At 40.4% G+C, this 17,174-nt stretch overlaps 1 protein-coding gene across 8 annotated transcripts in view; it reads right to left on the reverse strand.

The window, feature by feature from the left end:
• Positions 1 to 17,174, reverse strand: part of nectin1 (nectin cell adhesion molecule 1) — a 216,984-nt gene that overhangs the window by 100,333 nt on the left and 99,477 nt on the right. For 4 of the 8 annotated variants that reach the window (XM_011482288.3, XM_011482292.3, XM_011482291.3 and 1 more), the window contains one exon: positions 9,513 to 15,131. The exons of the other annotated variants lie outside the window; for them this stretch is intronic. In XM_011482288.3, the coding sequence (XP_011480590.1) occupies positions 14,629 to 15,131 (503 nt within the window). In that variant the 3' untranslated portion in view covers positions 9,513 to 14,628. Of the gene's footprint in view, positions 1 to 9,512; positions 15,132 to 17,174 lie in introns of those variants that run through there. 8 annotated transcript variants of the gene reach the window in all.

Genomic DNA, 17,174 nt, shown 5'->3' on the forward strand with positions numbered 1-17,174 from the left:
TCGCAAATGGTGGTGTAATCTAATCAATGGCTCGCTCCGCTCCAGTACTGGCAGCAGATTAGCAGGCTAATCTTTGTTAGCATTGAATCTGAACCCTTCGAGCCGCAAAAGTTTACAGGTGAGAATCCCGAGTCGCAGACTCTGCAAAATGAAGAACTATGGACTCAATTAAATAGTCTCTCGTGACCCTTTAGTGCCCAAAGATAATTGAGTATTTAAGTCAGCCTCTGCTGCTACTTCAGTCCCTCCTGGTGTACAATCAGATTTTTTTTCCCTCCTCCACTACTTTTACATCTTTGTCTATCCATCTCATTTGCAGCTTCTGGAAGAGATCCATTTGAAAATTGCGGCATTTTAACAGCTAATCACGTCCATCTTTTAATTGGCACATATCTGGCTCCGGGCGGCTCCATACTGCGCTGGGAACATTGGCAGCCAAAGGTGAGTATTTGAATCTCACAGACATCAAAACGGAGAAATGGAGTGAGGTGCAGTCTGGGAAAGAGAAAATGAGATAAAACACTATTTAGTTGTCTGGTTTCTAGGGCATTTCCTCTTGACGTTTCTTCAAATTTTTAATTTAGTTCAAACTTTCTGGCATTAAATCCATCATTGGTTGGTTTAAAGACAGTCTAGGCAGCGGCCTTTTAACAATCCAAATTAAATCCGTGAATGCAGTTTGCTGACAGCCTCAGCTCTGAAGTGATTGGACGAAGTGGCTTCAGTCCACTGGCTCCGCTGATAAGGATTGTTTCTGACAAAGGGTCGCCGGCTCCGAATGACGGCGGACATGCCTGCACGTGCTGACGGGCTGCCTCCTCCGCCATGGTCTGTCTAAATGCAGACTGGCACTGACACTAATGTACACTGATAAAGCTGTACGAACCAATAGCCAAGGAGGAGGCTGAGGGTCCGGGAGACACTCCGTTCTTAATTTAACCCATTTGTCCTGTTTGTCAGAGGAGGGACCTCCCTTGGAAGTGGCAGATGGCTTGTCTTGAAGGCGGGGCCTCTCAAAGTCTGTGTGTACTGAACAGGTATGCAGGGTCACGTCAATGATGAGCTGAAGAGACATGAGACCACGTGAGACCAGACTCATCCTGTGATGCTGTGAGAAGACATGAGAGATCCGCGTCAACATCACCGCCTCAAGACTGGAAAACTGTGATCCTAGGCGTTAGAGAAGGTCACGAGAATGGATCAACTTTTCTGTTGACGTGGGAATACCTGTACAACTTTTATTCTTTTCCATTCAGACACACTCTGTGACTTCTTACAACAAATTTCAAATCGCTGCTCACCTGTTCTGTTGTGTCCAAAGCTTGCACCCGTGAAAGGGGTTGAACTGTACGGGTGTTGTGGGTTTTTGGGTTGGGGGAGGGCTGTCATGGTTTGAGTTTGTTGTGTCTTGTTTTTTGTCCTTGTTCTGTCTTGTTTGTTTCTGTTTCCTGTTTTATTTTGAAAGGTTTTCTGTCTTGTCTGGTTTCTTGAGTTTTACTTCCTTTGGTCCCCATCTGCCCTGATCGTGTTCACCTGTGTCTTGTATGCCCTGTCTGTATTTAAGTCTTGTCTCTGCCCTACTCCTGTGCTGGTCCATTAACTCTGTCTTGGTGTTCATGTCATCCTGGCCTGTCTAGTCCATGTTCCTGTTTCTTGCCTCGTCCATGTTTCATGCCACGCCAAGTAAGTTTTTGTTTTTGTTCTGTGAACCTGCTCTGCAGCGCTTTTTGTTTGTTTTTGCGAAATTAAAACCACTAGTCCCTGATCCTCGTTTCTCCGCCTCTGCATCTGGGTCCTACCGGCTCCCGAGCCAACCCCACACCGTGACAAGGGCAGCTGTATCTTGCAGTTTCTTTAGGGCTCCTACGGCCACCTTCAGGGATGTCATGAAAAGGGAATGTACGATTGTCTTGCATGTGGTAAGTGTATTGTCAAGTATTTGTAAGAATAATGCAAGTCACCCACACACTCATGACATACGTGTGATGTCATCATATGGTACGCCCTACTCTCTTTGTTGGTATAATGCACATACTGGCCCCTTAGTGACCGTGCACAAATGCTGCATGCGTGGGGTGTGCAGGTGATAATGTAAGTGTCCATAGGACGTCCTTAAGATGATATCCTCATTTCTATCAGTCAGGCTAATGTGACAGCCCTGGGCCATGTGAGTCTGCTGCTTGCCCCTTTCCTCCTCCTCCTCCTGCACAGGTGTAGGTGTGTGACAGAGGACAGTGATAAAAGATCTACCGTAGAGTAGCTTCAGAAAGACTCTTCCTCTTGGGCTTCCTGCCACGTCCCGAGCCGTTGCTGCAGCTCTACGCCTTCCCTGCTCCCCTGCATACCTTCATCTGCTTGGCTTCTGTTCGTTTTGCTCCATTTATATACATACGCGTGCATTCCCAGACACTCCTGCAACAGCACACCTTTAAACTTTGTTATTTTGGTTGTTTATTATTCTTTACACATTTTAAAAGTACTTTGAGTGCTAGAACCGGTTTCGTCTCCCCCCCTATTTGTCATGGTCCAGAGCAAATCGTAACACTGCGATTAAGGAGCATGTAAGTGGTGTGCACTTATCCCTTGAGCTGCACTAACAAACTCCTTGCACAGTGCACAGGTTTTGAATCTTTCCACTCTACAGGCTTACAGAGTGGTCTACAATCTTGAAATTGGCCCATGTTTGCCCATTTTTTGCCCGCAGACAGTCCGTATCCACCCGGACGGGCAGTTGTGACTAAGACTTGTAGTTCTGGAAGCTTAGCAATGAAGTTCCTCCAAATTTCATACAAATCTCCAAGTTTGATGCTAGCAAAAGGAACAGACTATTTCCCGGCAGGACCTTGTAGATGAGCGTTGTCATCCCTTTTCCCTGCAGAGCTGCTGGTTCTGTGAGTGGATCAGAAAATGGGAGGCAGTGAATGCAGGACATGTGTGTGTGTGTGTTTATTCATAAGATCCAGGCTATTTGTTTGGGAGCTGTCTGTTTCATAAAATAACAGGCAGTAATAATTTTGACACACTGATCCTGGGTTAATCCACATAACTGCCAATTCATTGCAGACTCTTGTTTTCTGCAGACAGCAGGAACTTGCTCCGTCTGTCAGCTGGGTCTGAACTGCATGCCAAATCGATCATAGTACGCTGCGTCCAAAATATAATCCAAAACAAAGCAGAATTAGGCAAAAAAACGGTGTACTCTCCTGCTTATAACATAAATACATGCCTCAAAGGAACATTGTATAACTAGGATACTGAAAAAAATTAAAATGATTGAAATAAATCCAATTACAAGTTTCAATATTCATCATGAAACATCTCTATTCAATGACATGTCTTGTTATATTGGATTTTTAGGTAGAAACTCTTTCGATGTTAGTTTCAACAAACCCTTTGCAACTCTTATAAAGTTCCATCCTTTTTCACTTTAAATTACTTTTCACTAAACAAGGGAAATTGGTTTTTAAAAGCAAATTTGTAAAAAGAAAAATTGATGTTAATACAGTAAAATTGTACTGCAGCTCTGTGAATCTAACTGATTCAGGATAATGGCAGTGACACTTAGCCCTATAAATAACCATAATTTTTATTTCTGAGTAAAAAAGTTAAATCATTTTTATCTGTAACAGGTCTTTTTTTTGTGGGTTGCACAAGTTACATTTTAATTGCATTATCGTTAAACTTTTGTTATCAGTTCCTGGAACCATTTTAATAAAGAAATACTCAGAGAAAGATTAAGCTTAAAATGGCATTTCTATTACTTATTACTAATAAGAAAATTGCCACAAAAACAGGTAAAAAAACACGATTTTAATCGGACTTTAAGAAAATTACTTGTTTTGAAGTTATGGTTTTGTTTGCATGTGTTTGCTTTGAAGACTGCAGGTTATGGAGGTTAATGCCTGGCAGCGGGATCCTCTTCAGAAATATTATAGACTTAACAGCGTTTGATACTTTTTCCTCAGATATAGGCTTAACGTTGTTTAAAGCTTCCGGCATTACCGTTTTAAAATCTCCAAGGATGATACAGGAGTCCCAGAGGAGCTGCTCCGCTCCCCTGAGACTCCTGTTAAGACCTGGCAGCGGTTTCTTTGATTCAGCCTCAGACGGGGGAGGCACGCCTCTGTTGTTCTTTTGGTTTTTTCTTCTGAGTCCAGTGACTGATCAACACTTGAGTCTGAAGTTCTCACAGAGACTTCATGAGCAGCAAAGTGGTTAGCACGTGCACAACGAGGGAGGATGGAAGACAAAGACGCGGATGAGAAGTGGATGCTGGGACAAAAGGAAGCTGAATGGATGACACATAGCACACCGCCTGTGAACATGGCAGGAACACCCAGCTCAGTGTCGGCGTGGCATTTTCAAAATAACACCTGGGATTTGTTCTTCTAGTTAGCTGGATCCTTCATCCAGGTGCACCATCAGTAACAGCTCAGGTGTCCTCACAACTCTAGTTACACAACGTGTTGCCTCAGAGACACAATGTGAGCAGACATAAACAGCAAACAGAGCGTCAAAATGCCGAAAATTTGAGTTGCATTCGTCCCGGCGTCGGTTTGATCTAAGTCCCAGTAAAAACACCACAAATCCTGCTGGGAAACTCAGTGGGGGTTCAGCTGATTGTTGTAGTGGAGTAGGGTTTGTTTACTGTGGCATCAAGGCTCAGGAAAAATGAACGATACGTTATGTTCCATTCCACATAAATAATTTGTGAAGCTCAATGGTCCATAAAATAAAAAAAGCAGGGATCTTTTAAAGGTGGGAAGCAAGAATGTCAGATTGGATGAGATGGCAAAAAGGAGGCCACCATGTTCAGAAGATAGAATTACATCAATAATATGCAGCTGGAAAAATTCAAGGATTGATTTTGATAAGGGCATTTGAACTCTTTAAAACCTCAAAACAGTTATGTAAGATAGTATTTATGTCATATTTTGCTGCTTAGACTAAAAGTTGACTTTAACAACATCTAACCATTCATAACATTTATAATATGTGCATTTCTGAGACCCCTATCTCATTAGCATAATCCAGATTCTATAAACCTCATTTTATGGAATGTGGTTCATGTTTTCTGCCCTGTAGTTTATTAACATTCCACTAGGGGCAGTAGAGGGACTTTTCCTGCTTATTTCAAAATAGTTGCTTCCATGAAATCATAAAAACACTTTTGGCGGGAAACATTTTGTTGATTTTCAAAACTTTATGGTGAGAGTAACTCCTCTATTATTCCCCATAACATTCATTTTTAACTGACTACTTGCTGAATTAAAAGAATGTAAAATTGTTTCTACTTCTTTATAATACAGTTACACCATGTTGAACATATGTGGATCAAATAGCATTGCAACTTTTTTTTGTGGATTTCATCAAACCGTTTTGAAAAAAATAACTTAATTCAAATTAAAATTCTCTCTATTCTTTAATTGGTGGGCTCTACATGGTTTAAAATCAAACTTTTACTATTCATGAAACAGTTTTTGCTGTCAGGCCTGCTGATAGATTCTGCTAATAAGCTTAGAAATGTCAACTTTTGCAAGCTAAGCATAAAACTGCTGAAAGAAGATTTTTCGACTAAAAACATTTGTTTTGGTTAATTGGTAATTTGGTTAAATTACCATTTGTTCAAAAGGTATGTTGGTTAATGCCAACATACCTTTTGAACTTTTATACATTTACTTCATTTTTTTAATTAGGTCACCAAAAGGCGTGGGTTTTCTCCGGACACTTTGGTTTCCTCCTATAGTCCGATACATGCTTTACAGGTTAATTGGTGACTCTAAATTGCCCCTGGGGGGCACGTGTGAGTGAGTATGTGGGCCCGCATGAAAGATAGACTGGCGACCTGTCCAGGATGTACCCCACCTTCAACAGCTACTGGGATAGGCTCCAGCAACCACATGACCCTGAAAGGGATACAGTGGATTCTGCCAATGGATGGATGGAAACCTTAAGGTCTCAATGTTCAAATGCCTTTAACATTTTTTGACATTATGCCTGATTTACATTACAAAACATTAATGCTTTGTTATATGATCCATTTCAACAAACCCGATGGTTTTCATAGTGAAAATCCTTAACAAACACTAGAATTTCTTGTGGTGTAAGTGACGGAAAGTGGCTTCTAGGACATGCATCTTTGTTTCCTATTGGCCAACAGCCCTGAACTTTCATGTTTCATGTCATCGTGAATTACGTAAACAGCAAAGGCGGACGGCAGACCTGACCTTTAAAGCCGCCTTCCCTCCAGAAAGACACTATAGTGAGGCAAAAACACAAACAAAAAAGTGCATCATAGTTTGATGCGTCCCTCAAAAACATAATTACAAACCTCAATGACAGCGTAGGAGATTATAGACTGATGTATTGGTCTACTTAAGAAACTTCTATACCATTGCAGAGGTCTCACATGAATGGATCACTTTGGTGCTAAACCTTTTATTACGGCTAATTCCAATGTAGCTGTAAACACTGAAAGTAGGCAGTAAAAAAGAGCAGCTCAATGCTTCATAACCTACAAACAACACTTAAAACAGGGTTAATACCAAAAAAACCTAAACAGAAGCGAACTCTTGTGATGAAACGCAAGACAAAGTTACGCTAAATCCTTAAAACAACCATTAGTTTTTAAAAGAAATCCACTATTTCTCTGTCTTCCAAACAAAATCTGTGTGAATTTAACAAACCTGATTCAAAGCTGCAAGTAGAACAGTAAAAATGCACCATATTGATCTTCCCCATCACCCAATAATCCACAAAACCATTCAGTCACGGTTTAATGACTCGTAATATTGGCTGTGTGCGCACGCTTCTGCACTCTTTGCATTGATTAGTTTTTTTTTCCAATGTTTGTCTTATTGGAATCACAGGTTCCTATAGGGCAGCACGTTTTCAAAAATTTAGTCCAAACTCAACTAAAAATCACTGTATAACAATCTATTTACCCCCCCCCCCCACCCCACTTCAAAGGGAGTTAGTGAAGTCTGAACAGCATTTGAATTCTTTTAGCTGTTGAGCAAAAAAGTCACACAGTAAATTTTCAAACTTTTTAAAAAGTATTTGGCCCATGAAAAATCATTTTTTTGTTTTAAATAAAAATCTTCCATACCTATTTCAACCACGACAAAAGTGGTAGACTTTCTCCTAAAATATCCCAACTCAGACGGCCGTGCATGTTAAAAGCCTATGTGGCATCAAAGCCCTTTGGGGCTACAGAGGGCCCTTTTAGCAAATGGATGCAAACAGCTGCAAACTCCGAGCTGTTCTTAATGCAGGCTGTGCAGATGGCTGCACTTGAGCCCCACAGTCTGAGACAGATCTGTCTGGCTCCACACTGGGCCCCTCTCATCATATCACTGCAGCTTCATTAGGCACCCACCTCCACGCCAACATTGATCCGACACTTCTTGATCTCCAATTAAAAAGGGTAAACCAAAACTCAAAACACAGTGAAACCCTCAAAAGTCTCTCGTCATTTCTGTATTCCTTTATCTGTGCCGGTTAGGCGGCCAACCGTCAGGAGGAACAGTAAGCATTTATAACCATGTGGCTTTTAAGGATTTGTTGGAATCGTATAAATAAAGTATGGAAATAATCGTTCTCGTTTAAGTTCAGATCACTGAACTTAAAGACCCTCTCTGATTAAAATTGATGGTTTCGGTCTTATTAACATGTGCTTGTGGCATTTTTCTGATGATGGAAGATACATAAATAATAAAGATTAAGCTAAAAATTGCAGTTCTGAGGATTTCCACATTCAAATTGTTGTGAATCCGGAGCAGACGAAAAATAACAGTGACTTCAAACATGCTCACTCCTGATTGGCAACCGCAGTTGTCATAGAAACGATGACTCAGACCGTCTTTGACCAATCACTGTCAACTGACTCCAAAATTGGTGATGTCCTTATCGCGGAAACATGGCGTCAGAATTGGCATCATTTCTGACGCCAGAGCTCTGAGATGCAGGGAGGGGAAGAGGGGCGGGGCTGCTCTTCGCATACAGTCCCACCTACACATCTCAGAGGTGAATTTCTAGTAAACTCCTGCCTCTCTGCAGAAACTGTGTTCTAGAAAACAACATATTTTTTAAGCTAAAAATGACAAAATCATGATTAAAATGAATAAAAAAGGTCAGAACACATTCTTTGTTTGCAGATGAAATGTAAAACAACATTCTGTTAAAGAACCGGATGTTAAAATATCATTTTCTCCTGATTGGTTCAAAAACAACCTATTTTTAGATGCAATCTTTGTGAATCTAATTCACATGTGGATATGTAATGTTTGATGCTCCTGGCTCTCAGAAAGAAATCTCTAAATATACATTTAAGAGAAGTGGTTTAGCATCCGTCCATGTTTTAACATAATGTGTTTTCAGGCTAAGAGACAAAAATACTCTCAGAAAAAAAAGGCTGTGACATTTATATTTTGCCCTATTTTGCTGTAGAAAGATGAAACAAGACAAAAGCAAAACGTGGGAAATCTTAAGTATACTTATGACTCAATAGCTTGTGGATCAGCAGCAGCAACTTTAAGCTCTTGTTTGCACTGCCTTTTTGTTTGCTTTCATTGCATTTTCTTAACTTACCTCATCGTGAAAAACAATTGCTCATCTGTGCCTCTCAACTTGCTTTAGATACCCTCACTAGATTAAAAATTTCTAGGAATATGACTCACTGACTGGTCCATATTTGATTAAACGACCAAATGCATCACAGTGGACAACACACACGTGATGGTCAAGTCCTCATTACAGTTCAATCAGTGGAAACACTGTAGTCATACTGTTCCGTTAGCATTATTTTGATAAGGAAAAACAACAGCGGGCTGAACTTTATGAATCTAAAATGTGAATGGATTTGCCATTCATTCTTGTTTACTCATTTGTTTGTACACATATTTAATTTATAATTGATTATCTTGCAAGAAATACACAGAATCTGGAAAATGTCACCTGTACTGTTCAGTACCAGGTATTTCTCTCTGAATCACACTGGTTGAAGTTTTGGCTGAAGATGCTCTGGATTTATTTATGTCTGTGAATCAGAACGTTCAAAATGAACTAATGCTGACTATGAACCACAAACTATGTTTTGGATTGAATCGTTACACCTTTACTCCATAGTTTTCTTATTTACATTGTTTTTTTCTTTTGATGGACAACTGCACAAATTAAATTTTGGACAGCGGTCCCCCGCCATATTGGAATTCACCGTCGCAAATATCTTTTTTCTTTCTTTGATCTACGGTGGATTGTGTTCTGCATCTTGATTGGCTGTAGAGCATAAATCTCCTCTGTGCTGTGCTTCCTGTACAGATTGCGTTCATTTAGACAAATTGACGTAAATCGTCAAAAGTTTCTACAACACTGTACTTTCTAGGAACTCTTAAGAGTTTAAAGAAAAGAGAGAAAAGTGAAAATGTTCATGTCTTTAGTGAGAAGTTTTACATGCTTAAATTGTTTGTAAAAAATAAAGATGTCACCTTATTGAAACCCACTAAGACCCGCGCTCAAATGATGTTTTTTATTTCAGTTTTTTGCACACATAAATGAAAATATGGGGTTAGAAAAAGACGGGATACAAACTTTTGCACGACTGAGTCTCTGCATGAAGCCACAGGAGGGAGGTTTTTTTTACATTACTGATCAGAGAAGTGGAAAGAAAAAGGACTTTTTGCATAAGCCGTTACTGCGTGCTGAGAAAATACAATGTGCTGCGGACATGGACCATAGTCAATCAGTGAAACACACATCTATCCAATCATTGAACTGGGACTGCTGACTATTGAACTCATTTAATATTCAAAACAAATACAAGTTACTTCACTGGGTCATCACAATTAAACAAGAGAATCTCTTTTTTTGTTGTATTTGTAACACCCTTTGGAAATATACATTCACATGGCTGCATACAAACAAATTCTCTCTTTTGAATTGCTTTCAATTACATCAAATCACAGATGGAGGGCGTGGCCTGTTGGAAGCCACGCCCAGCCTGTTCCCAAAGAGACTAGAGAAGCATTCCTAGGAAGGACTTTGGAAAAAGCTATGCATCAACGTCATCTATCCATCACTAAGTCTCCATGTTTGCAGTCAAAATAGTTTTTTTTTTTTTTTTACACAACAGGATCCCTACACAGAACTCCCTAAATAAATCCAGACTATAATCTCCACCTTATGTACAATATTTACACTGGAATGTTGAACATATTGAGTACAAAAAAGAGATTAGGATGGAATGAAGTTACCCACAGTATTATGAAAATAAAGAACAGTGTGTTAATCTCGAGCAGTTGACCGAACGTGAAGGTTTTCTGCCGGAAAACTGGCTTCGTGAGCAGAATGGTGAGTTAAAATCTCGAATTTGTGCTTTTATGTTTTAAAGCCTGCATTGATTTATTTACATCAAATGGGAATTCTTTTCCAGGTGTGCTTAGAAAAGTCACCAATGTGCCACCAAGTTGAGAGGAAATGCGTTTCAAGTCTGTAATTTACAACTGTGATCTAATCTGGTTGGGATAAGGTAATTTTTGGCATCTTTGTGGCATTTTCAGAAAAGAAAGTCCCAATATTGTGTAATGTTTTCACTCTTAACGTTGGATTTTTAGCTCCAGTGTTCACATTCTTTCGACCACCATTGCTCTTTTACCGCAATTGACGTCTTTCCGACTAAACCTGAAGTGGTGAAAAGTCAATTCAAAAGTATGCCGATCTGCAACCCTTTACAATAGTGACATTTTTACCAAATCAACACTGATTCTATCGTCTGTGCGCCGATAGGCCACACTTTACGATGTGTATCGGTGAAAAGTCAATATGAAAATACGCTTTTCTCTGCGTTTTCTCAGGTATGCCACAGAGCTTGTCATTTAGCTGTCGCTGGAGACATCTCCGCTGCTAAAGGGTAAACTAAGAGATGCAACATTTCTTATTTGAACATAAAATATCAGGTACAGACGAGTTGTTAGGAAAGCAGTCTCACAGCAGCAGCGTGTGCACAGCTACAATGATCCACAGTGCAAATTCTGCAGTTCATCAAAAAGTTTTAGGAATCGTAAACTTGAAGTCGCCAGGTGACGATGTCTTCAAAAAAATGTCAATGTGCGACATCCAGCAACATTCAAGTATCATCAATCAACTGCTTTACTTTTAATCCCAATGATTTGGAAACGTTGAAAGACCCATTCCAATGAAAATTATGTTTTTAACATGTGCTAGTGGCATTTTTCTAATTAAAGAGGATGTATATAAAGAAAATTCTGCTCAGAATTGCATTCTGAGTATTTCTTTATTCAAACCGCTGTAAAACAGGAGCAGAGAAGAAAAAAAGCTTTTTTAAAAAGAGCGTATTTGTGATGTAGGAAGTACGCTGGGCAGGCCAGAAGCTCCTGGGGGCGGAGCTATTTGTCCACCCATAACTCGAAAGGTGAATTTCTAACAAATTACCGCCACTCTGTGGAAACAACGGAGGTTTGGGGGATTTTGGCTAAACATCGGAACAATAACAGTTTAAAAACCACTGGGAACACTTTGAAAACAGACCCAACGTTTTTGAAGAAAATAAGGAGGGACGTGGAGGATTGCAGAGCCATTATACTCCTTTATGAAGTCCAACGGTTCTTTTCTGTCGAACAAAACTCTTTTCATGGCTTCTACTATAGCAACATTTTCACAGATATGACCCAAATCTGCAACTTATATACATTGTTTTCCTTTTTGGCTGCACCATTTGGGAGTATCTCAGGAGGCAGCAGCAGTTTGTTCCATATTTTTGTGAAAAAATGAAAAGCTCAGCAATATCTTCTACTGGAGTTGTTTTGCACAGACGTCATAAGGGGTATCAAAGGAAATGTGGGCTAAAAAATCATGTCAGCTTTGCCCTACAAGCATAATTGCTGAGAGAACGCCCTCGACTGAGCCTGCCAGAGCTTTATTCCTGTCTAAAACTCGTCAAAGTGGGGCAGTAGCTCCTCACGAAACCGGATCAAAAACATCCACAACAAGGCTCCAGCTCATTTCAGATTTCTTCAGGTTGTTCAGGGACGGACATATAATGGCTTCTGTCATCCTCCACTATATCAAAAGTTTCCAAAGCAGGGATTGGTTTGGCATGGCTTCATTTTGATATGGATAAGTGTAACTACAACAGGCTTGAATGTGAGACTGACCTTAAAGGCCCCCAAAAATGAAATGAACATTCCTAATTTTCATTGGCTGCTATGAAGGATTATTCGGTTATTCCGGCATGAGCATCATTGAGGAAAGAGAAGGTGAGTACTCTTAATAATACCACACCTTTTCATTCCGATAGGCACTGAATGCAAAGACTAATGAGAAATAAAACTGCTTTATATGCTATTCGACGAGGTTAGCCTGTGAACAACTTGAATTGCACAAGGACAGCAGCGGACACACAGGTACTACTGTCATTTAGTTTTTTTGAGTGTATCATCACTCAGTTAAACTAAAAATAAGGCCTTAGAAAATGAAAATGTACTTATCTTTTAAAACATATGTGAGAATTGACAGGTTACCAACAGAAAAAAGGATATTTTCCCACATTCTGTTGATGATTCTTGTTTAATATACAATATAATTTGAGGCTTGTGATTTACATGCTCATCTAATATCATACAATAGACAAGCATTGACTGTAAATCTGCATCTGTGAAATCTGTTCTCACACAGATGTTTTCATTTTTTCGTATGTATTTAACTCTATATTTGTTATTTTTATTATTTTTTTTAGCTGGAGCAGCATTTTAACTGTGCCCACATTCTTACATATCTGTCACGGCGACAGTGTCCTCCTCTGAGCTGCAAATAAAGAAAACAAACCAAAAAAAAGAAACAGAATTGATAGAAAAAAATAGCAACATATGCACTTCCACTCCCACACACAAAACATGCATAAAATAAGGCTTATTACAGTATTTATATTGTTAAACCTCAGCCAGATAAGTCGTTTCCATCCTTGGATTTGCTAAAATGCTTCTCTTATCTTCAATTTTTCACATTGAGCTGTTTTTTTCCCCTCTTTTCTTTTGAAGCAAATATATTTCGCTGATTGTGTAATGGACCTCAGTGATGAGGAGGAACAAGTGATTTGCTATGCTAGCATCCACTGGCACTTGTTAATACCAATTTTGATATATATATATATATATATTTATACATATATACCATATACACACATTTTATAAACAGTATAATCCTGCAGACAGGCGGCGAGTCCATGTTTGCAGTCCATCGAACCGCAAAAATCACCCAAAACCAAAAATGGAACAAAAACCATCAAGAAAGCAGCAAGTGATTTTTTTTTTGTTTATATATTACAGCATGGTCACGGTTATATTTTTAATTCCCTTTTTTCTCTATTGGTGCACAAGAAAGCATCAGTTGACCTTTTACCCCTGGTCCTTTGTGTCCATGGATGACTCCAGGTGGAAAATGCTGTTGACGTTAGCCGCAAAGTCACAAATTCCTGGAAAACTTCTCATCTGAATCCATTTGATTAAAAGGGGTCACAAGATACAAAAAAAACCACAAAAAAAAACATAATCATGACAGCATTCCGATAAACAAAAGAAATAAATCATACAGTCGGTGGTAAGAGCACAACAGGTCAAAACGGTTCAAGTCCAGCAACAACCGTGACATTTCAGAGCTTCAGCATGAACCTCCCCGGATGTCATTTGGACCTCATTTCGATTATGAGGAGAAGAAAATGTTTTTTCCAGCCCTTCTCTCCCACGGCTCTGCTCCACAGATAAGGGCGCTGATTTAACGCAAACAGAAATGTCGCCAAACATTGAGGGAAAAGAAAAGAAACACTAGATATTTTTGTCTGTTGCTGCCACATCCGTATGGCTCAGTGGACAGACTGCTTGAAACCAAAAGCACAAACGCAGAAGGGTTAAAAAAATACTAGGCATGTCTTTGGAAAACAGCATTCGCTCTGTTCGGCTGTCAATGCTGTACGGATGTAGAGATTCAGAAGTGAAGCAAAAATGAAATTCATCTGTACATCTACTGACTTTTTTGTCCTTTTTTTTTTCTTTTCTCTGAAACATGAGACCAAAAAAGCTACAAATACCTTGAAACTCCAGTTGTCATTAAGTCACACACTTAAACTCCCAATCTGCAAGTCACTTACTTAAAAATCATATAAAAGAAGAGGATATAAAAAATGACAAACCTGCAATGAGAATGGCAATAAAACGAGGCGTACATCCAGTGTAGGACTTTCACAAATGTGCTCAGCAAAACCTCAACCTGCTTCTTTTTTTTAGACATTTAATACATTGATAACATGTAAAGAAAATTACACAAAAAGAATAATGCACAAGCGTTAACCAACCACCTTCCTGGCCTTATAGGTCAGTCACAACAAGTCACTTCACACACTGTGGTTTGTATTTTTTGCCCATTCGCTTGGTGGAACGGCGCTTCCTGTACCTTTGATAGACACTTGATTTTTTTTTTCCCAATTAGCTGGATGGGGTCTGATGTGGAGGGAGTGAGGAGGGAGTGGGGCTGTGTTTAGGGTGGGGCGAACAGGGGTGAAGGGTGAGGTGGAATGAAGGTGCGGGATCAATGATTGTTTGGCTTGGTTGTCGCATGCCTCTACACATACCACTCTTTCTTAGAAATGACAGAACCATCGGTTTGAGAGATCATATCGTCGACTATTTCGGGTTCCGGGTCGTACTGGAAACCCAGAGTCCGCTCGTCGTACTCTCGGCTCTCCCCCTCGTCCACGGTAAAGTAGGGCCTCTTCAGGTCCTCCGATTCGGTGTCAAAATTGCGATCGCTGGGCTCAAACCCTCCGGTGCTGCCAATCTGGGTGGGCTTCTTCTCGTCGTCCGAGTCATCCGGGTACGGCAGGTTCTTGGGCTTGGAAGGGTGGGCCGGCAGGCCGCCCGCCTTGCTGTACCCGTTCCCGAAGGCATGCTTTTTGGTGTTGTAGTCTCCCTTGAAGGTGCGCTGGCGGCGGCGCAGGAATATGAAGAGCAGTACGGCCGCCACGCCCAACAGGGCTACTCCCCCTACAGCACCCCCGATGACAACACCTGCACTGTGCTGCTCCTGTTGGATCCCATGGTTATTTGGTGGGTTGGTAGGGAAGTCTGGGTAGGAAAAGACAGATGGAAGGGAGTGAGTCAGTGCTCTGGTGGGAGGAAGTGCATTTGTGCAGGTGCAATCTTTTTTTTTTTCTTCAGGAAAGATGATGTGAGAGAGACGAGGACGGAAAAGCAAAGGGGAAAGGAAGGAGGCCCCACTCCCACACAACAAACCCCAACCGCACATAAAAGCCCCTCCGACATCGTGCAAGGCTCAGACACAAACACACATGCAGCGTCAGACATGGACAGAGTGAGAAAAACAGCCAACACAACCATAGTAAAGAAAAAAAAAAAAGGAGTGAATGACAGTTCATCAGCATGCACCAAAGACACATTTGTCCTCCTGGTAAAGGTGGAGGGAGCAGTTAGACAAAAAAACAGCAGAAGAGCTTTTCTGAATTCAAAACATCTGTGTCTTCCATTCAAAGTCAGCATTTCATCAAAGTTCAGCATTAAACAGAATGCCAGAAATGTCATCAACAGTGAAAAAAGCAATGCCGAGAACGAAGGCCTCGGCCAAGAAAACATGGAGCTAATACACAAAGCAAGGAGAGAGGCATCAACCACAACTCCATTAAAGGAGGCAGAGCTGCATGACATCACAAATATATAGAATTATAACAAGAAAAATAAGCAGAAAAAGGGAAAATGATCAGTATCACACACAACTGACATAGTACAACTGTTGTCCGGTTATAACTGATCAGGTTCCAGCGCCGCTATAGCCAAAGCTGCATCTGCAACTACACCACCACTGCAGCTAAGCCGAGCCGTCACATCCGTCTCCCCGTTTTAGATTGCAACTTGAGCATTCAAGGTAGCGCCTCTGACTGTACATGCGTGCAATCGCTTAGAAGCGTGCAAAGCTGCCTCATGCGCAGAGACTGAAAGGACACTTTTATCTAAAATATGATCAAAGCCTCGGAGGCACGTTGCCTGGGTAAACCTGTGCGAGAAAAGGTTTGTTTAATTTCTCTGGTGAAGAAAAGGGGGAAGAGTATCCTCCACACAAATGATGAGGAGGAGCCGTGAAAAAAGAGCAGAAAACAGTGAGGGGGGAATAATAGAGGCTTCTGTACATGCAGGGCAAACCCAAGCCTTGTCTGGTTTGCAACGAGGCAAGAGAGGATTTACAGCGTTTGAGACAATTACAGCCTTTGCTTTTTCCTCAGATCGTCTGCTTCTCTGCATCATTGCCAGCCTACTACAAGACATCCCAATGTAACTCCAACAGATCGCAACACAGCCCATATGTTCATCTGGATTCGATGAACCGCAGAAAAGGAAACAGACAGGAGAACAATTATGTGATGGAAAACTACACGACAATGAAGATTACAAACAAGTTCTTTGTGAAACCATCATGTAATCTGAGTACTCTTGAAATATTTAGGTTTCAAAAAAGAAGAAAAATCTCCCGCATAGGTGGATGATTTATTAAGGAAACTACCATGAAAATGTTTGTGCTATTTGTCAGCAATGTAGGGTGCATCGGATTATAAGGTGCACCACCAACTAAGGGTCTATATTCAAATTTATGTCATACATAAACCACATTAAGTGAGACAAAAGAGTCAGAGACAAATCCTTCAATCAGTCATACTTTAATAACTGCGTTCACAGTTACTAGAACTAGTTTGTAACACTCAACACATTAGCCACGTTAGAACCGTTAGCATGTTCACAACATCCGTATATTCAACTTTGTTTGCAACATGCAAATAAATAGATTAATAACACCAAAAACAAACGTGATTGTGACTACCTCTCTAAATCCCAACCTTTGTAGAAACACGTAATGAAAGAAGTCAGACACCGCTATAAATTAGCTGCATTAGTGTATTAGCAAAATATCCAACCTTTATTGCAACTCGTAAAAAGAACAGGCTGATGCCGTTAAGAACAAACATTACTGTAATTGCATTTAGCTCCCAACCTTTGTCGTAGAACATAACGAAACTACAGTCTACACGTTAGCTAAACACCCAACTATGTTAGCTACACGAAAATAAAAAACAAAAAACAGACTGATACCGCAAAAAACAA

This window comes from Oryzias latipes, chromosome 13 (genome assembly GCF_002234675.1).
Source record: "Oryzias latipes chromosome 13, ASM223467v1".
Classification (NCBI taxonomy): Eukaryota; Metazoa; Chordata; class Actinopteri; order Beloniformes; family Adrianichthyidae; genus Oryzias; species Oryzias latipes.